Source organism: Phalacrocorax aristotelis, chromosome 2 (assembly GCF_949628215.1).
Source record: "Phalacrocorax aristotelis chromosome 2, bGulAri2.1, whole genome shotgun sequence".
Taxonomy (NCBI): Eukaryota; Metazoa; Chordata; class Aves; order Suliformes; family Phalacrocoracidae; genus Phalacrocorax; species Phalacrocorax aristotelis.
Window position 1 is genome coordinate 136052744 of NC_134277.1, and position 21929 is coordinate 136074672.

At 41.2% G+C, this 21929-nt stretch overlaps 2 protein-coding genes across 3 annotated transcripts in view; both read right to left on the reverse strand.

Moving 5' to 3' along the window:
- Positions 1–10753, reverse strand: part of MRPS28 (mitochondrial ribosomal protein S28) — an 83703-nt gene extending 72950 nt beyond the window's left edge. The window contains exon 1 of the mRNA XM_075085296.1: positions 10531–10753. Within this exon, the coding sequence (XP_074941397.1) occupies positions 10531–10707 (177 nt within the window). The 5' untranslated portion in view covers positions 10708–10753. The remainder of the gene's footprint in view (positions 1–10530) is intronic.
- Positions 10754–11629: 876 nt separating this feature from the next.
- Positions 11630–21929, reverse strand: part of TPD52 (tumor protein D52) — a 42781-nt gene continuing 32481 nt past the window's right edge. For both annotated transcript variants that reach the window (XM_075085295.1, XM_075085294.1), the window contains exons 4-6: positions 21232–21333; positions 14289–14337; positions 11630–13139 (exon numbers count right to left, since the gene is read on the reverse strand). In XM_075085295.1, coding sequence (XP_074941396.1) covers positions 13023–13139; positions 14289–14337; positions 21232–21333 — 268 coding nt within the window. In that variant the 3' untranslated portion in view covers positions 11630–13022. The remainder of the gene's footprint in view (positions 13140–14288; positions 14338–21231; positions 21334–21929) is intronic.

Below are 21929 nucleotides of genomic sequence, written 5' to 3' on the forward strand. Positions count from 1 at the left end.
GAGCATAGGTACAGAAGCTAAGGTATCTCCATACTCACTGCTAACTTGAAGGTAAAATCTGGCAGTGACTTTGCTGCACACAATGTGCTAGAAGTCTCAGTGTCACAGCACGACTTCGGAGCACACCTGAACTGAATTCTCTGGAGCAGAGCACCCTCTCCCCTGTGGAACATCTGAGAGCTTTGACAAAACAATCTGACATTATTTTAAACCTTAGTTGTAAACTGGAGAACATAAAGCTGCTCCTGCCAATCCATTTCAAACCAGCTGAGCTACAAGCCCTGAAAAATGAAGAATATCTTCATTTATTTTTCAGTTTACTCCTACGTAAACTACAATAACACCAAAAAAACCCTCCAGGAAATCCCATTTAGATAGTTATGTTAAGTAGATAACAAAGCTGCCCTCGTAAGGCAGAAAACATCAAAAGTAATACTGGAATAGGAACTCTGATGTTGCTTTCTTATATGCATGTATTACAACCAACACTTTTTTCATAGAATGGTTTGGGTTGGAAGGGACCTTCAAAGACCACCTAGTCTGACCCCCCTGCCATGGGAAGGGACATCTTTCACTAGGCCAGGATGCTCAAAGCCCCATCCAACCTCACCTTAAACACTTCCAATGATGGGGCGTCCACAGCTGCTCTGGGCAGCCTGTTCCAGTGTCCCAGCACCCTCATCATTCTTCCTTTAGTCCAGCCAACCCTCTTCCAGTTTAAAACCATTGCCCCTTGTCCCATCACTACAGGCCCTGGTAAGAAAGATGGAGAGAGACTTTTTACAAGCCTTCTAAGTATTGAAAGGCCACAACTAGGTCTCCTTGGAGCCTGCTCCAGACTCAACAACCCCAACTCTCTCAGCCTTTTTTCATGGGAGAGGTGTTCTGAGCACAGTTCTGGCGAGCCTAGAACTGGATGGAGTACTCCAGGCGTGGTCTTACAAGAACAGAGTAGAGAGTATTTATTTATTTTTAAGTCCACAAATTTATCTGAAAGACAAGCTTGCTCGGGTAAGTGCAACAGTCTCTGGCTGAAATTCAGTGCCTTATGTCAGTCAAAGTCAGTCTAGATGGCCACAGTGATCCTTTCCAGCCTAAAAATCAATTGTTTAATCTTCAGTTACATAAGTACATGTTATACTTCCAACAATACAGATACCGTTTTTCCAATGTCCCATGCAAGCAATAAAATATTCTGGCAATAAAATAACTCTTAAAGAAGGTCTGTAAAAGCTGTATTGCTGTACTGACTTCCACCTAGGAAGAACTGTGACTAATTAAGAAAGAAGCTACTACACAAAAAATATCTACAAAGCTATTTTGAAATGCATGTAATGCAGAAATAACTGATTTTCCCTGAAGAATATCTTCATTTTGCCCAAGTTCCAGCTCCTATTTACCAAGCTTTCTCACCCCAAAAAGAAAAAATATGAAAAGGACTAAAATTCAGTTTTACTAAGAATAGGACTATTCACTTTTTGTAGCATTGTCCAAAGAGAAACAAGCACAGTTATAGGAAGTTATAAGGGTAAATAGTTGTCATACTTGGCAAAGACCATTAGAAGATTTTGCTTGGCTACAGACACAATTTTTAAGCCAACTTCACATATTGAAATTACACTTTTTAAAAAGTGTTTTGAATTACATCTTGATTGGCGATTAGGAAAGGATTACACTTGTATTTTAAAAACAATGAAAGATTCATCATACTCTATTTGATATCAATTTATGTTCATTGGTATCCTTCCATCAAGCTCCCTATTTTGGTACTCATTGAAATGCTGACTGATTAATATAGTATATTCCAAACCTAATTTTATTTTTGCATACAGAATAACTTCTAATTAAAAGAATCTTAGCTGTGCAGAGAACATGCAATATACTTGTATGTATATATATTTGTATATATATTGTCCTCATAATAATGAGCAACTTAATATTGTGAACTAAGCACATTTTTAAAAGAGATGCAAATAACAATTAACTAAATACATGTAGTACTTAACAAGTAAAATACTATGGTGAAAACAATCTTTGTCTCTCATAATTACATTTTTCATGTAGGATCATGCAGGTCTCAAGAAAAAAAAAATCAATCACAGGAATAGGATTTGTACACTGTGCATAATATTCAACATGTTTTCCTGAACTGCACTTTTAATATCAAAACTTCTTTGTTGTCTAGAAATCTCTTTACGTTGATAAGGCTATCTGCAGCTTCTTCCCATTTGAAGATGGATATTTCTCAGATTTGCCATCGAGATGCAGTACATGAACTGTTCTTTAAACTCATGAAAGACCATAATTATGCTGAATACTTTGTAAAATTATGTAAGTAACCAGTGTCTTATTACATACTGCTAAATCAAACATAGCAATACTGTTCATAAAACAAATGTAAATTTTTTCAGTTAACAGACTAACCTCGTATATCCTATAACAAATACTGCTCTATCATAGTAAATACAAAGATTTACCTACCTTTTTTTCATCAATTATGGCTATACCTGTCCCTTATGAGAAGAGTCAAAGGTATACGCTATTTTATTTGAGTCTGAACTTTTTAGTATCGTTTACACCGACACACATGACTAAAATCTAAAACTATACTTCTTTTTCCTGTGACTTTACACAACTGTGCTTGGGAGGAATAGCATAAAACAATGGAGTACATCCCATTACGAAAATTAAGCATCTACAGCTGCTTCCAGACCCTGTTTTGAAACTTCATCAATCAATTGCCCATTGAAAATACCAAAACCAGCAAAGTCACATAGCTAACACACTATAACACTACCCAAACCATCAAGGCTTACCCAACAAATCTTATAAATGTGCAATCAGCTGCACTAGCTGACTCAATACCAACTTCTTTGTGCTTGTAGTAAAAGGAAGGTTTTCCAGTTATCTTCACATTTTGATTGGATACACAGTTCAGAAACTGCAAAACAAGACTTCCATAAAGAATTTCAAATGCAGCTTTGAAAATACGCTGTTGACTAGCCAGAAGGATCATTACTAAATAACACTGAGCTAAGAATTTATTTCATAACATGTACTATTTTAGTACATAATTTGGTCACAATAAAGCTGCTTATTTTTCTTTAATTTAAATAACTTCTATATATAATTTAAAACATGAAGTTATATCAGTATATCTTTCAAGGATTATTTTATAGGAAAAAAATTAGAACATTGCAATGGAATCAATAAAAGATTAACAAAACATGAAGCTTTCAGAGAGGCAGAAAGAAGGAAAGAATGGATGAAAACAGAGAGGTGAAAACAACAGTACAGACAAAAGTTCACTGACGTCTACTTTAAGGAACAAAAGGAGAGCCAAGTCTTACTTCAATTTCTTCATCAGTAAGAGGAAACAAATTTAGATCATTTATAGTCATCTAAATATTTTTACAACTTTATATAATATATGGAAAGAGGTGAAAAATACCAGGAACCAAGAGGTGGTTCCTACAATGCCCTGAACCTGCACATCCATGACTTTTCACATGCCTCCCAGCTACCTCCAATTCATACATACTCCTCCCCTGTTCCTGCAGTTCCCAAATGAGCTGGGATCAGCTACCTCAACAGTAAGACTCCCACCCACTCAACATGCCATCAGCCACCCCCAGGAGCCCACAAACACCAGGTCACCTGCTGGTGTGAGCACACCAAAACTCACAGCTTGCACAACACCCCAGGTGCTTAACTCTCCAGGGTAATTCTGAACAGAAATCACCTAGTCTCTAAATGAGGGAAAGTGGGTGAACCTACTGCACAGATTACGTCAAAAAGAAAATCATACCAGGTGAGCACACACAGTCCTAAGAATAGCCAATGGTCTTTTGAGCCCAGCATCTGCCTGCATGGCTAGACTGCTTAGACAGATCTCTGCACCATTTCTCTGAGCAATTATATGCCCGCATCCTCGCATTTTAGGCTGCTGTATGGAGTTGCCATGCTAAAATGGGACACTGGCAATCCCACACAACAGCACTATCCTGTCTTCAGCCTGACACTTTCTCCATTTATCAGTGCCCTGCCCTTCCAGGCCCTTTTTTCCAGGCTCCTGGAGGACAGGATGCTGTTTCAATAGTCATAGTAGAAGAGCAACTGGGATCTCCCACAGCAACAGCGGATGTAAATATCCTGTTGTTAACAATATCCACTAGGAAGGATTTCAATTCCTATTTAACTTTTACATTATGGTTCCATGCACCTTCTTCCAGATACCTCACATGTATACCTCACATGTATACCTCACATGTATACCTCACATGTATACCTCACATGTATACCTCACATGTATACCTCACATGTATACCTCACATGTATACCTCACATGTATACCTCACATGTATACCTCACATGTATACCTCACATGTATACCTCACATGTATACCTCACATGTATACCTCACATGTATACCTCACATGTATACCTCACATGTATACCTCACATGTATACCTCACATGTATACCTCACATGTATACCTCACATACATCAAGAGTAGGCAGCTGGCATTCACTTGCTTTTCTCCATGATCCTGGTGGCCCCAAGACGGTTTGAACTTCAGGATTCCACTGTGACAGCCAGTCACCCAAGGTGTATCACATATGCCTACCACTCACGGACCTCCAGCAATGCCAAAGCAATTGCTCGCCAACCCAGAGCCATCTGAAGGAGTGAGTTCCAGAAGACAACTGCAACCCACTGCTCCTCCAGCACCGTGGTCTTCCTCATGCCAACCAAGGACAGAGCCGTGCAAGGTCCTCAGGGCCTTCCCACACGAATTTGTGTTCCTGAGTCACCACTGCCTATCACAACTGTGAACAATTTTACCATACTATAATTACATCCTCCAAAGGGGCAGCATGCATCATTCCTCTGCCATCCAACATTAGAACTCCCATTTACTTCATTTCAGAGTGCCGCTCCAACACCATGCGAGTTTTACAAAATCCTGTCATACAAACACTTTTGTTATATGCAAAGCAGGTCATCTGACAGACCCAGCGGTGCTCAGAGCTGGGACGAACCCAAGTCAGAAGAGCCACGTTTTGGTGCCTCAGCCAAAGCACTCACAGGCTCCTTCAAAGGATTCAAAAAAAGGACAAACAGGCTCATTCCCAGTATAATGCAAACCAGCATTTTGAGCAGATACAGCTGAGAGGGTGCTAAGACGCCTGCAATACAGTCCTTATCTAGCATGAACCTGAAAGCACCAGAATGTGCTCACAGCATAGCAGGAGCAGACATAATCCAAGTTTCTCAAATGCAGCCGTACAAGCTGACAAAGTAAGCCAAGAGAAACTTCCAAGTAAAGAAAACTCATTCCAGTTCCCACAAATCCCACAACTGGCAAGTCCCGCTCTCAGTTAGTCAGTAGTTTCCAGTACTTGAATACTGGTCAGAAGGTAATCTGCCTAAAAGAGTAACCTCTGTGCTTGGTATATAGGTTTTGTGAGATGCTGTTACATTTGTAATCAAACAAAAATGTCTAAGTTATTTGTTGACGCTGGAAAAGCACTCCATTCACACATAGATTATAACTGTCCAAAGAAATATCACACTATGAAAATTACAAGCGAAAATTGCACTAAATATAAATAAGTATTTTTGTCTCCAATAACTGCTACTTCAGTAAAATCATGTCCTAAATGTTCACTTAGGTGGGAAAATAGATAGAGAGAAATATTTCCCATCAATAATTACATCAAAAATAATTCTGGGGTTTTTTAATGCTTGATTTTGAAATATGCAGTGTTACACTATTTTAAACTGAGGTTGCCAAGATACTGCATAAGCAAGACAGAAACACATACTTTATGAAGAATATCATGTAGCTTTCAGAACAGAAGTGTAATACATTCCTTTAAAATTCCCACTTTTGTTTTAGCTTTTAATCTCTCCCCTAAAACACAAATAAGGCAACTCTCTATATCACCTATTAAAATAGCTTTTATTTTGTTCTCTTTATGAATATTAATATTTTATTTTTAAAAATAGTGACAAGAAATTTAAATACACAGACACCCTCCTCAAATTTCTGAATCCGTTCAGAAAAGAACCTGTGGCTAAGTAAATTTAAAAATATATAAGTTTCTGGAAGAATAATTTCTAATTGCTCCATTTCAAAAAATTGGTTATTATGATGTACTGATACCAAGCCAGTGCCTTCCATCTGAAATTTAGAGACAGTCTGTTACGTTTCTTCTTAATAAACGCTTTCACTTAAAACACGTTATTCAAGGAACGAGATAGGAAATTCCTCAAACGTGCTACTTTTCCCACGACATCTAGAAACAAGCAATGCCCTCTGCTGTGCCGGGCGCGGAGGTTCACCTAAACCCAAGCGCAGCGTCCCTGCCCGGCTGCCTCGGCAGGACCCGCAACTGGAAATCTCTGCTTCTGAACAAAGACTACGTTTCTGCTTAGGTCACTGATCTCTGACACCTGTACCCTGTTACTATAAAGTAAAAAGGTACCGACAGAGAAGTTTTATTACGCCGTGACATATATTGCAGACCAGTGGCAAAGCTATCAAAGTGACAATCCATTTCTACCTAAAAATATATTTGACAAACTGCATCACTCAATTCTTTTTAAAACATTTTTAGACTATTTATAGTTCACAGTGCAGGAAAATACACAAGTTATGCTTAATTATTTACTTCCTTCTTACCTTTTCTTCAAATGTTGGTAACCCAGCTAAGAATGTAGCACAACAACCACCTCTCTACCTGTATCAATAAAAATAATCATGCCCTTCCTGAAAGGCAAGGTTTCCTAATTATCTGGGCAGGCAGTTTCGATCTGGAAATAAAGGTAACACCTAAAGCACTTCCTGTCCTTCTGAAAGATTTCTTTAAGCAATTCCACAGAGAAGAAAACTTCAAACTTGTCTTTTTTTGGTTGGTTGGTTGGTTTAGAATGCAAAACTCAGACATTATAAAAATGCAGAAAGGCAAAGCAGTAAGAAGTAAACTGCCTGCTGTAGACAAAGTTACATATCAAGTGGGCTTTTCAGAATATTTTGCTTACCAAGTTGCTATCTTTTTAATAATTCTAATCAACATTTAAGTGCTTGCTCTGTAAGTTTCACTATTTGCAAAACAGTAACAATAGAACCATAAACTGAAGGTGAGAAATAAAACACAAAACACTAACAGATTACCAACTCAATAGGGAACACCACCAGACCAACTATGAAGCAAGGTCCACAGTACACGTTTGCTGCTGGGCAAAAAAAAAATTTTGAAAGCTACCTAGGAAAAATACCATCATGCTTTTTGAATCATCTTAGATGAACGCGTGTCAACACACCCATTTATCAAGTTTCCTGACATTTGCCTAAAATAAGCCACTGCCTACCAAATATCATAACATCCAGCCAGTTTCAAAAATGAGAGAAAAACAGCTGATGTAGGAAACCAGCAGAGAAACATCATTAAACCTCCAGCCCCGAAAAGAAACAGGAATGTTAAGGACCCACATAACATTTCTGTGCTCTTACAGGGTGTAAGGACACCAAAAGCCAGGCAGCGCTTTGTACCTGTCTCTTTGCCAGCAGAGATAAGGAACACAAGCTTCCCTCTGGCTGTGGCTCAGGTAAGGGATGAGCAAGACCCCGTTCCTCCTGCTTGAAAGAGCAGATCCTGCAGATGCACAGCACCCCAGATAGAGCCGCTGCCCCCTCTCCTGAGAGCAACACGGCCTTCTCCATAAAAGGATTTTCTCAAAGGGTCTTCTAACGCTCTGAGTTTTTCCAGCAGCATCCAGTACGTAAGTACTGCCCAACTTTATGCCACATTAGCATCAGGGTTGCTCCCAGCTGTGGAAAGTTTATTTACCAAATAACATGCTTCCTAGCAATCAAAAAAATCAGTTAAAATTGGTGAAAAGGTGATTTCAAGACATCTACACAGAACCAACAGGCTACACTCTAAGTCAGACCCCTTTCATTTCCTTCTTGTTTCAGTACAACATCTCCCACTGCTAACTCATTCTCACCAAAACCCACACCCTCTTCTGCACACTCTCAAGAGAGCAAACAGTGAATAATCATCAATCACACTTGGGCTCACCGAGCACTTTGCTAACTGGACTAAGTTAGCATGAAAGCAGACTCATGACAATCTTACTTCATCTCACTGTTATGCTTTTAACATCACCACATCACTGCAAAGCAAGCTACTGGTTTTCCTCTTGTTCAAGTGAGAAAGTAATTCAGCAGAGCATAGAGGAATCCAGAGTTGTAGTCCAGCTCTTCATTTTACATGCCTAGTTTGTACTTCTGTATTGTATTATTTATATTTGTATATGTAATTCCATTTGGACATGAAGTTGTGAATACTATGTAACATTAGAATTAGCTCACAGCTTTTAAAGGTTTGATGACAATTTATTTATAGATAGAAAACAATACGTTCCTAGCTTCTTACTTCACCAGAAAGAAAAACCCCTCAAATCCCTGAAGTAGCATTCAGTATTTTCTACAGCTAGATCAACTGGATCTCTTCCCCAACTCTTCTGTGAACATGCCCCTTAGATACCACCTGAGCCAGCACTCTGGGTTGGACAGACCTTCGATCCTAGCACAGCCAGCCTTGCCAGTGTGTATATTCAATAGAAAACAGAGATTACATGGTAATTTGTGATGCCAGGTTCTGGATTCAGTGACTGAGGCACTTCTAGTTCTATGCTCCCAGTACTAAACCACTCCTGCAATATTAATTGACAGCATTAATCTCCATATCCCACCAGGCACAGTCCAAGTAAACCCAGCTCCTGATGTGGCCAAACAGAAGTGGAAAAGTTAAAAAAAGAGTGGCAACGATGAAGAGCAGCATGGAATCACTTCCACCTGAGGAAAAACCAGAGGTCAGGGTTTTTCAGCCTGGAAGAGATATTTTGGGGCACATTATTACATACACACTGTTTTTTTCTGTGATTCCCTACACACCTGTTAACAGCCACTGTCACAACAGACATTGTGGGAAAACCAGCTCAACAAAAATCAGCAGAACAGCCAGAGAAAGTTACTTTTTTTTAACTAAAGCTCCATATACACCCACTCACATTCTTTCACAAGTTTTATTCACTCACATTCTCATACCCACAGTCTCACAGCATCAGCATATACTCCAGCGGTCTGGGCAGGACCATTCGGGTGCAACACCAAGGATGAATGATGCCAGCTATCGAGGCCTCACCAAAACTCTTGAGATTCCTCCTGTTTGGCAGTGATGAACTAGGTTGTGGGTAAATCATTTATACCCCTCAGGAGTCAACAGTTTTCTACTAGGTGGTCCTTTGCTCCAGAATCTCACTTACTGCAGTCTCAATAAATACCACACTGCTGCTCACTACATATCTCTCCATGTTTGTTCTCATGGTGGCGTAACAGAAAAACAAATGGCAAATAAGATATGATACAGGCCTGTTGCCCTTGTCCTGTTCTTCAGAAGCAGGGTCTGCTCATGACAAGTCATCTGTGCTCCAGGCTTATAGGAGGCCTTAACAAGAACATTGTGATCGTCAATTTTACTCCTGAGAACTGAATCATAGAATCATTTAGGTTGGAAAAGACCTTTACAATCAAGTCCAACTGTTAACCCAGCACTACCAAGTCCACCACTAAACCATGTCCCCAAGCACCACATCTTTTAAACACCCCCAGGGATGGTGACTCAACCACTTCCCTGGGCGCCTGTTCAAATGTTTGACAACCCTTTCGGTGAAAAAATTATCCCTATTATGTCATCTAAACCTTCCCTGATGGAACTTGAGGCCATTTCTTCTTGTCCTATCACATGTTACTTGGGAGAAGAGACCAACACCCACCTCGGTGCAACCTCCTTTCAAATAGTTGTAGAGAGCGATATGGTCTCCCCTGAGCCTCTTCTCCAGACTAAACAGCCCCAGTTCCCTCAGCTGCTCCTCATAAGACATGATCTCTGGTTTTCCACATTAACACACACTATTCTTTCAACCCTTGTTCTGCTATTTCTTTTGAAACTTCACACACGTGGATTTCCACAAGTGTTTCATTCGTACCAGCCTTCATATTTCCACTACAAATCTCTGGGGTACTGCCCTGACAGATCTTTGATCTCAGTTGCTGTTTTAATTAAAGATTTTCCACATCCTCCCCACCCGCCTGTAAGAGCCAGAATACACTTTTGCCCACAGAGCTGCACCTACACGCCCAAAACCAGTTGTACGCTTCCCCTATTAGACTTTTGCAGGAGTATTTTAAGAAAACGAGTAAGAACTGCCCCGATCTCCGCAGGCTATGTGCAACGCAGGCCGCCGCGGCGAGAAGAGGGACGGACACACGCGAGAGCAGCCGAGCGGGCGGGCAGCAGGGCTGTGCCCCGCGTCAGCACCTCACGGAGGCAGAGCTCTGCCCCGCGGCCGGTGCGGACGGCCCGTTCCCGCGGGGCGGCACTGCTGGGCGGACAGGCCTCATCCCCCGGCACCGCCCCCGCACCGCCCCGCCATGGGCCCCTGCCGCGCCCTCACCTGCCGGGGGCCGGGAGCCGCCGCGCCGGCGCCCGCCCGCTCCTCCGTCTGGTCTGGGAGGGTGCCCGCGCCCGGCGCTCCCGCCGACGGGGCGCCACTGCACCGCCTCGCCGCCGGCAGCCGCCGCGGACGGAGCCCTGCTCGGAGCCCGGCCAGGGCCCAGCACGGCGCCGCCATCGCTGCCCGCGAGGAGGGCGGGGCGTCAACCCTGACCCCGCGCTACGCCCGGGTCACCGGCACGCGGTCGCGCGCAAGCGCACCGGCCCCGGCTGAGGCGGCCACCGCCATCTTGGCTGAGGGAGACTGGGCTCCGCGCCGCTCCGCGGGCGGGAGTTGGCGGCGGCGGTTGCGGGCATCTCCCGCCGCCACGGGGGGGGCAGGCACGGCCCGGGCGACCTCGGGCAGGCGGGGCGGCTCGTAGGCGCCCTGTGCCCGGCGAACGGGCGAGCAGCCCTCCGCAGGGCCGGCGGGCGAGGCCAGCGGCCGTCGGAGCCGGCCCCGCCGCGCAGAGGCCGGGCCGTCGGAGCCAGGTTGCAGCAGCCACCCGGGGGCCGCTTGCGCTCGAGGGCAGGCTGCAGGTAGAGGAGGCTGCAGCCGCAGAACTGAGCGTAACATATTACGGACCCAGCGATGCAGCCACTTGGCCTTAAAATTCTCTTCCTTCATAGCCCAGAAAGCCCAGCTCTAGACTATTTATCTAACTGATGAATCGAAGGGTCATCTAAAGAACCTGTACCACCAGGATCATGTTCCATAAGGACCAGCCCTAAGTGGTACTGACGCTACAGAGGCAGAGCTCCACCTTCACTCTGTCGTCCTGTTCTCTGTTCCCTTGCCAAGGCACAGCTGTCAGAGGTGAAGGGTACATCTCAACCCATTTTCTGAACTTCCCTATGTAATCAGGGCAGTTTAATTTTATGTAAGCCACTAGACGTCAGCCTAAGCCTAATCTTTTCTAGAAAGGCCTAGCTCATCCATGCAGATTCACCCCAGTACAGCAGCATGTATCAGCACTACTTCGAAACCAAACTTAAAGGACTGTTTCAATTACAAGTAAAAATCTCATTTATATAGTCTTCCATATCCACAGGACAATACATTCCTCACATATAGGTTTTTATTAAGCTTCTCACATGTAATTAAGCATATATATTACATCTGGCATGCTAGCAAGGTTGTCAGACGCCAACTTTTTTTTCCTCCAGACATCTGTGGCAGTTGAAGTTTCATGGATTTCACACAAATGTTTCAAAACTCATTTCTAGTTCGAAGCGCTGTGATAAATCACTTGCCAAATGTTCTAACCATACTGACACCATGTGCCAGGAACATACAAAATACAAGAAATACAAAGAGTAAAGTGGATAAAGCAACATGTAGGAGAAGAGATTGTGTGAGAGCGCTATGCTGCCGTATGACACAGAGAACCTCTTGAAACATATTTCTGGGGTCTTAAACAGGAATAAGGATGCTAGTGGTACAGGCCTTTAGCGTATAAAAAAAAGTAAGACGTGTAGCAGATGTTTTCACTGGTCAGCCTAAAAGGGAAACAACGTTAGCATTTGAGAGCAATTCTCTTGATGCCCAAAGAACCACCACTTTTTGTGCTCAGGCTCATTCTTGCAGTCCATGCTTTGTTAGTATAAATATGACACCACCATGTGGGAATTAGGATGAATCTATTCACGACTGATCAAAAGTTCAGAAGAGCTTATCTTACCACGTTAACATCATGTACAAAAAAAACCAAGACTGAAAATGTTATTATAATGGAACACATTATTGTAACTGAACCCAGCCAGCACTACTAGGCATCTTACTTCCACCTGCAACGGTCAGAAGTTTCCTAGGTGGATAACCCACAGACAAATCGGCATGTTTTCGACATTACATATTACCCTATCCACACCTGTTGTGTGAGGAGCATGCTCATAAGACGGTACATTCCTGCCCATGTGTAATCCTTCTGTGAACAACTTGATTAAACCCTGTCGAAGCAGAAGTCCTTTCTTTAGCTGTGAGCGATCCTCCTAGCCTGGTGCCCTGTGCAGGCAACACTCAACTGAAGTAATCACAAGGGAAAGAAGTAAAAAGCTTCAGTTTGGCAGCGGCAGTAGATTCATAATGATTAAGTTGAGCGGTAGTTACAGATTCAAAAGAAATTATGTATCCACAGTATATGTACAGTATAATTAACTTCTCAAAAGAGTTTTTTTCATTGCTATATTTTAAAGGTTGCCTTCAAATTACAGATAAGTCCTTTAAATGCTTGAGAGGCATAAAAATTCCCCTTCCCACACAAAACCCCAAACAATATTTTAGTTTCAAAAATATTTTGAACCCACGAACAAGCTTGGTATCAGTTAATCTGGTAAAATAACTACGTGCTAAATAAAAGCACATCTGGTGGAAAGAGCGCAAAGAATGTTACAAGTGTGCTTAGTTCTTGCTTGCAGCATCTGGCAGTGGGTAGCAGGACAGCAGCAGGAATCTCAGTGGGTCTCTTCCTGTGTCTGTTCTGCAATAGTTTCTGTGGCACTGGCGTTGGCAGCAGAGTTGAGAACTTCTCCAAAGTCTCCCCCAGCAGGTTTGCTTCCTCCAACTTTAGACTAGAACACAGACAGAGCCTCAACATAAAATTGCAGTTATATGGCATGAAAAACATTGTTCACTAGGTAAAACCCAGTACCTCTGCATGAAAAAGTTTAATAACTCCTTTCAGCACAGCAGCTTTTTCAGGACTGGACTACCTCCACAATACTTCAAAGACAAATGTTTCGGTATCATGCAGAAAACAATCATCAGCAGCAGCAGATTAACGTAGCAGTCTCCCTTTGACTTCAAGAGACACAAAGCATGAAGTAGCCCTGATTCCAGGGAGTCTGGAGATTGAGGCACCCTCAGTTAAAAACATGTACAGGTACACAGGTTTTTCAAGCCATTTAGGCTTTGAAAGATTCAGAGTTAAATCTCACTTCTGTATTGCTCAGGAAAATAACCTTGAGCAGTCTGCAGTCTCAGCTGCAGCTCTGGAGATCTTCAGTGGAACACAGGAACTATTTTACTTTCTCCAGGTGATGTGTTTGTCTTTTCACTTCCCTTTACAGTACACACCCTGTGGGATGGCCAAAGTGTTGATGCGAATTATTTTGCAAGGAAATGCCTAGTTCCCTTTATTATTGCTTCCATGCCTCTCATCCAACCCGGTGTGCCCATGAGAACAGTCAAATCTGGTTCCAGTTACATGATTAGTTATTTTTGAAGTGATTTTTTTACCTAGAGAAGCTATTAATGGTTGTTTCAGGCACCTAAGACTTTTGTGAGTAAATTTCAAATTAAGGTACAAAGACCTTGCATATTTTATGCCAGAAATAAGAGAAACATCCCAAGCTATAATCCTGTATAAAATACTAGTCCTTAGGAAGGCATGGAAATAAAAGCCTAGAGCATTTTGGATAATAATACTAATACTGTAATACGATAATAACAGATATGTTATACTAGCTGTTTGTGCAGGTTAGCTAGCTGGTAGTCCTTCTAGTTAAAGGTATCCCCTGTAAGAGGTGCAGGAAGCCTATGTTTTTATTCTCAAATCATTAGGCAGAGAAACTTTTTCCACAGTACTTAAAAAAAGATACTATTTAAGCACCTTCAGCAGTTTACCAATAACTAAAAAACAGGCTACCCAGGGTCCACTTAGTCTTTTCTCCACATCCACAGCTCCACAATCACCAAGGCTAAGTTTTAGGAATGCTTACCTTTAAGTTTTCAACTTTTTCCTCAAAGGATTTGAAAGTCGGAGAATTTCTAGGAAAATAAAAAAAGGAAACACACAATTAAAAACTTATCTGGTTAGTCTAAATATCAGAAAAGAAGCAGATAGTGGCTTTTTCCCATGTCAACATGAATTTTGTTTGTTGGGGGCTCTTTTTTAAGGGTAGCCTAAAAATCGTTTAGATCTGGATCTCCCCAAGTACTACAAAATTAAAATTCAAACACGCTCAAGTTGCAGCTGATGTGTATCTTTGGCAACTAAGCATTGCCAGGCTCAGTGATAGGATCTTTCACCACAACATGGAAGGGAGAGCTAGCAAGTATTTTAGGCTTAGCTTATTATTCTCAGTGATTTCAAACAAGTTTCTGGCTTAAAGGATTTGTTCAGAAAAGCTTAGTCATCACTTCTGGTCAGCCCAATACATTATTGCAGAAGAAAGCTTGTCAGAGTATTTTCACTTGCTATCGGAAAACTAATTTAATAGGCTATGTGTTCAGTTAGCAAAATGTGGTTTGCAGTGAATTCTCTGCTAACATGTTAAATTTAAGGGAGAATCCCCCTTGCCTTTTAAGTGCTGGAGACAGCCATGATTACAAATGGTAAGTTCCGCCTGTCAAGGGCAGGACAGCTTGGGATTTTCAGTGCTGAGGGCATATTATTTATTAGTGTCAGAAGAGCGGCTTAATGCTCTGACTAGCTGCCACTGCCATTTGCAAATTTGTGCAATACCTTATTCACCTTTTCTGCCTTTATGCAGGATGGAAAATGCTTGCCTTCAGTGGACCAGGACTAGGGATTCATAGCAGACTCAGAAATATTATATAAAGATGAAAGACAGGAGGGTTTTTTCTAAAGAGGTCTTAAGCTTCCCTTCCCCCTTTGCTTGGTATTTGTGTAGGTCAGCCAAGCTTAGCAGCGCTCTTTCATTTGGGAAAGCACAGTGACAGATAGCTCTCTCAGGAGATGGAGGGACAGAGTGCCAGGCAAGGGGTGAGGAAAGGCAAGCACTCCAAATCAGCCAGAGACTTTTTGTGAAACCACGATATTTCTTTCTTTCACCGTTAGAGATGCAAGCTATTGCCTTTTAAATTTGGGATCCTTGAGTAACATTACATTTCTAACAGGCAGGGAAAAGTTATCATTCTCCAAACAGCAGGAAAGTGCACTTGGTCACGTTCCAGATATGAGATAACCATGACTATTAAGCAGAATGTAACAGATTTTATCCTATATGTAGGTATGGGCAACCCATTACAAAGTTGGGTGGGTTTTTTGGTTTTGTTTTAAATGTGTATTAGTTCACTTAAGTTAAATTTGACTTGATTCCACACATGAAAAGAAATAAACCCAACAGCTGGATTATGCATACATTACCTCATAATAGGCATGCTAATTGAATGTTGTATGGAGCGTATACTAAATGCCAGCATTAAGAAAAAAGAAAGCGAGAAGTTAGTTTAAGTGATAGACTGAGTGGAAATTGGCTTAGAGAGCTGACTTCTGGATATGATCTTCGGTAAATAGCCAAAAAGTCTTATAAAGTCTTATATAGTAACTGCTTGGTTTTCCGTTTTAATTGCTTAGCCATGCACACACACACACACACACACACACAACAGAGCAAAAGCTGCAACAACTTTTTTTCTTTTTAGAACGATTCAAGTGCCATGCTTGTACATATTCTGCTTATCTGCAAGAGTCTGTCTACTCATCATGTTTCTCAAGCAATGAGAGACACGCTGCATTTACAGTTTGGACGATATCAAGTAGAAAGTGAACAGTCTTATCAATCAACTAATCCTCCTACTGAAAAAAATATTCCTACATTCAGAAAGCTTCCACTTCAATTCAGTGTAAGATTTCTATACTCATCAACACAAATTATTTACTCATCAATATAGATTATCTAGCAAGAGCAGTCACGTCAATCTATATTCAAGGTCAGGTTTATGCTGAGGACAAGGAGAAAGTCCTAGTTTAAACCCTGTTCTGAAATTCAGAGGATTTCTGTAACCTGCCAGAGTTGCTATACAGCTGCTGTTTGTTTAGTGACAACACACACCTACTCCTAGCAGATGACTATCCTATATCCTAGAAGTATATAGATTATAGGAGCTCCCAAATAACTTCAAGACCATCTGGAATCTAATTTAGTTCCATATTATAGAAAAAAACCTGTTTACTCTTGATACAATTTAGTCTTATATGTTAAATTTTTCTTGTCAAATACCATAATTGTAAGTTAGAAGAACTGATGATAACAGGTTTTAATAACTATATTTGGAATGCCAAATTTTGACTGAGCTTTCTATCTTTCAGGAGAATACTTTCCAGGCAATTGCTGGGGAGGGCAGGGGAAGCAGGGTGGAAATCTCTTCACATTTGAGGCACCTCCAAAACTCCAGTTAGTATTTCAGCATGATGGAAGATATATTCACGGAAGGAAAAAGGTTCCATGTCCTCTGCAGAACAAGTTTTAAGAGATTCTTTCAGGAGGCTCATCAGTAGCATACAGTGATAAAAAAACTACACATGTAAAAAGTTCCCTTAAGGCTAGGATCCCTTAAGGCAGAGGCACAACTGAAGGTCAGTTTGTAGGTTCAGCATACTGGGAAACAGATAAGTGAAGGCCAGATACTGTCCTGACACACGTCAGTGATGTGTGGCCATGTTTCATCCCCTTCCCCAACCCCATTTCTGCTGTGTTTCATCTTCACAGTCAGTTTGGCTTCCACAAGCTTTTCCAGAGCACACAGAAGATGCTTGCCTTCTGGAGTGTAATTTATATCCCTCCCTCTGTGATGTGGATTACTACAAGTTCTGGTCTTGTTATGTGCCAAGTTTTAGTACAGAACTAGGCTTGATACTAACTAGTTCTCTTTGTCCAGTTGTGCTCAGTCACCTCCCCACACACTGCAAGAAGTGTCTCCCTGCAAGACGTTTAAGGCTAAAGAGGATGAAAGTTAACTTCTCCTCCCATATATATTTACAACCTGCAGATGTGCTCACACTGAAAAGCAACAACCTATGGTGTATTGCAGATTTTTTAAATGGGTGTCCAGGGAAGTTTAATCTCATCGAGATCATTTAATGGAAGAACTATTCATACATTCATGAAGGATTTACTTCCTGATGCACAATAGGCTTATGTATACTCAGTATCCCTTTTGTAGAACGTCACCATAAGATAGTATATAGTTTTATTGCAGAATGGTTATAGAGAACATTTGCAAGAAAACTGGATTAGATTAGTACAGTTGATCTTTTTTTAACATCAAATTACCTGTTCTTCAAGTAGTGCAAAGCAGCACAATTAAGCCTTGAAAAGCTTTACAAAAAAGAGAACTCGTATTTCTGTTCACAAAGGACAGAATGGCACATCAAAGCACTCACTCAGCTAGGCCATCACGTTGGGCAGTTTGAGGAAGAGCAGCTCTTTTTACACTGCTCACAAGCAAACTCCTAGCTTATTAAAAAAACGGCACAGTAAGTTGCTCTCTAGCCTTCCATGTATTTTGTATGACATTAAAAGCTTTCTTACCCTTTCCATGATTATTTTTATAGCTACTACATTGCCTTACATTTTGAAAATGCACAAGGATGTATGCCAGAGTCCCTGCCTGGAAACCAGGGGCTTAGGAGTGCATAAGCACTAGTATTGGCTTTTGTAATAATTAGGTTTCCAGCTGGTATGCTGATAAATGATGATCCACTGAACCCACGATCATATCAGATTTCCAAAGCAAGCAAAGAAAGTTATGCTGCAATCCCAGGACAGGGCAATGAGGACTTCTGCTCCATAATATGGATGCAATGTAAGAGGAGCCAACTACAAAGTCACAATTGCTCAGGAGTTTTGTCTAGAGCTACATCTTAGTACTACTGCTGTTTGGCACATAATACTGATGTTGCCTACACAAGGATGGCTAGTTCATCTAAAGGAGATGTTCTTATATATGGACGTGCTTATAAAGCAGAATAAAGGTATTAAGAAAAAACCTAAGAAGAAACTGAGTTCATTTTCAGGATAACAAAAAGCAGAGGAAACAAATGCAAAAAGGAAGCAATAACGCACTGACTTCAAGCTACCTTTCCTCTCTTCCTGTCTATTTCAGTGCTTCCCAAGTTCACAGCTCCACCAGCTGGTTTACTCACTTTTACAACTCCCTCCAAAATCGCTTTGCAGTGCAAGAATGAAGACCTGCATGTGCTTTTTGCTTCATGGAACATGTGGAAGTAGTCCACACAGGAGAAATCATGCCATTACAGCTGAGAAGCCCCTAACCTAGAACAGTACAAGAAAAGCGAAGCCATGATGAAGAAGCCCTATAAGAGTTTAAGAATGCACCTGCATATTCAGTATTTGTTCAAGTACCAGGCCCATCAATTCTCATTTCCAGGAGAGAACTTGGGCACCTAAAACTTTATAAAATTCAGACTTGTGCAGTCTTAAAAGCAGACACCACTTGAATACTTACATAACCTTGGGACCTGACTTCACTGGTTGAACCCCAGATGAACTTGGTCCTCACGAAAGCAAAAACCTCCAAGGTTTTTAATCTCCTGTTTAAAAGCAACTAAGATCTTGAATACCGCTAATTCTTCTCACTTTTGTTTTTTTTAACCCAGCTTCTCTCAATTTTATAACAGTACCTTGAATTCCCATCACCATGCTTCCCTCCGAGGAGTACACCAGCAGCATGGGCTCCTCTGGCCCTGTTACATTCCCTCCCAGTGGCCCAGTTTCTGAGCGAGAGTACTCAACACCCACCTAACCGCTACCTTGAGTAATTAGGACACTCTTCTTTTAAGGTATTAAATTCCTGAAGCCAGAAGAGAGCTGTAAGTCTGTGCTTGTCCTTGTCAAATGCAATAGTCTAATACTAGTAGGGGAACACCACAGCTTTAAGGAAGAAAGGTAAACCCTGTTAAGTAGCAGAGCTTTGTATCCAAAAGGTATAGAGACATCTTCCAGGCTCCCTTTGCCTTACTGATGCTAAAGAGGACGTATTTCAGACAGGCTGCTGTTCTTACACTTGAGCAAACTGAGCTCACTTCAGCTTTTGAGTTCTGATAGTGTTCCATGATGCTGCCCACCTCCTCCCCAGGCACTGCCCCTGGGGCCACAGCTCCTGGTTCACATTCTAGGAGCCAGAGCCCTACATCTTTGTAGAAATCCTACTTCTGTCTTTAGCTACGTAGTGGGAGAGTAAAGACGAGATGAAGCCAGACTCAGAGGTGTGCATAGACAGGATGAGAGGGAAGGGACAGAAGTTGCTACACAGGAATTTTAACTCCTGAAAACTTAACATTGAATATTTGCTTAGACTAGGCAGATAAAAGCCAATGCAGACAAGGTAACTAAAATACTCAGTTTCTGGAGCTGCTAAGGTAATCAGCTCAAAGATAAGGACTGTTTCACTAGATGTGCTATGAACAGAATGCATAAACTATTTTACATTTAGACTCTAGATGATTTGATTAGAGTCACAATACTAAGCAACCATTGTAACAGACACAAAAAAGGGAAAATTTCTACTCCGTCAAGGCACAGACACTGTACAGACAAAAAGAAGGAAGAATTCTGCATGCCATTGACCTCAAAACCATGTTCTGTCTCTGTACAGAAAAACCTGCAGCTCATTTTAACAGATTCCTTTCTTACTACTTGATTGTCATGTATCCTCAAGATTTCATATTCTAGTATAGTTACCAGGTGAGCATGAAGAAACATCTTCCCTGACATTAGAGCTTCAGTTTTACATTAACTAACACTAGGAAAAAAAAATTACCTTTTACAGACAAACTTAAGATTTTAATGGAGACAGTCTGACTACATGCTTAGTTTCAGAAACAATTCTTGTGCCCACCTTACCTAAAGGAATGTGAAAATGCCTGTAGTCTGCACAATGCCAGAGTAAGCATTAAAGAGAGAAAGGAGTTCTGATAAATCTGAAGAAAAATATGTAACTGTGTAGCTGCACCTCAAGGTGTTTTCTCACTAGACTTCAAAAAGCAAGAAAGAGGTTAATGGCAGCATTTTAAAACAGGGCTGATTTTATTACACTGCTTTCCAATGCAGCAATATTCTGTTAGAATAAGTGAATTTTTATTTGTCAAATAATTGAAAGATAAGTTTGATCCACTGTTCACAACAAGTTAAAAGCAGAGATGAGTAGTTCTCTATGTTCCAGTAGTAAAAATTATATAATCAAAGAATTGTAAGCTAAGCATGATTGAATTGCATCAAAGAGCTTTGCATGCAGCTCACAATAGTGCTAAAAATGACAACCAAACTTACCTAATTTGCATGAAGGGCCGTGTCATTTGATACAAAGTCAAAACATGTTGCATGCCAATATTTAAGAATTAAAAAGTACCAATAGTCTATTTAAAAGGTAATAAAAATCAAGCCACTGTTATACCATAAAACAGCTTACAAAGAAACAAAACACACCTGAAAGGATTCCACACACAAGACCAAAAAAGAAAAACCAAAAAAACCCAAAACCCACAACAACTAAACCAAACCACAAACAGTTGAAGACATTAGTTGTTTAAATGTAGTATTCTGCAAGCTGAGAAAGTCAGAGAACAGAGATGACAATGCTATGTGCGTCACACAGAGGCAGGCAGAAACGCTGCCACCTGCAATCCTACCAGAAAAATAAGAGCAGCAGTAGAGGTAATAGCACACATTGCTTCCCTTGCATATATACAGTACACACCACAGAACTCTTCTGCATCAGTGAGGACATACAAGCAGACTGTGCAGCAATTTGCTCAGCTCTCCTAAAACGGATGCTGAGGGTTCTTGATAGCACCTCTAAAAGTTGGTCTAGGTACATTAACAGCATAATTTATTTCAGTGATCACCTGCTTAAAATCAAAAATGCAACTACTTGGGAAAAGCTAAAGAAACCTACCTGACATCTTCAAACTTCTTAGTTATGACTGAACCAACAGATGAAAAAGCAGCAGAAGCCTTCTGACCAGCCTGAGACAGGGTTTCTGATGTTTTCTTGTATCTGTGTTCAAACAAAATTAAATCTGTAGTTATTTTAATAAAACACCTAAGGAACCTTTTAGAGTATGTATATTTGTATCAAACCCAGAGGTATATTTCAACTTTGAGGTCAAATGGACAAGCCACCGAATACATTATTTTGAGCCATTGCAGTCCCTTCTGGGTACAGCATCTTTGCCACCTCAGACTTCAGCAACACACACCTAACTACCCCACCCCCAGAACAGATGCTATCCAGTATTGTAGGACTAAAAAACACACACACACCCCACCCCCCACCCCAAAAAACCCCAAACCACCACACCCAACCAAAACCAACAATAAAAAACACACATTAAAAAAAACCAAACAAAACAAAAAAAAAACAACCCAAGAACACCATGCGCACACACTGAAAAAGAACAGAGGTCTACTTTTTGTGCCAAGCATCTAAAAATCTTATACCGAACGTCAGTAAACTTCACCATAAAACATTTGAGGTCCATCCTCCTAAATTCTGTGTAGTCATTTACTGCAGAAGGCAGTTCACTCTAGACCTTAAACTAACAGTTGTGTTTGGCAAGAACATTAACTGTAGCTTTGCACTCTTCCTGCATG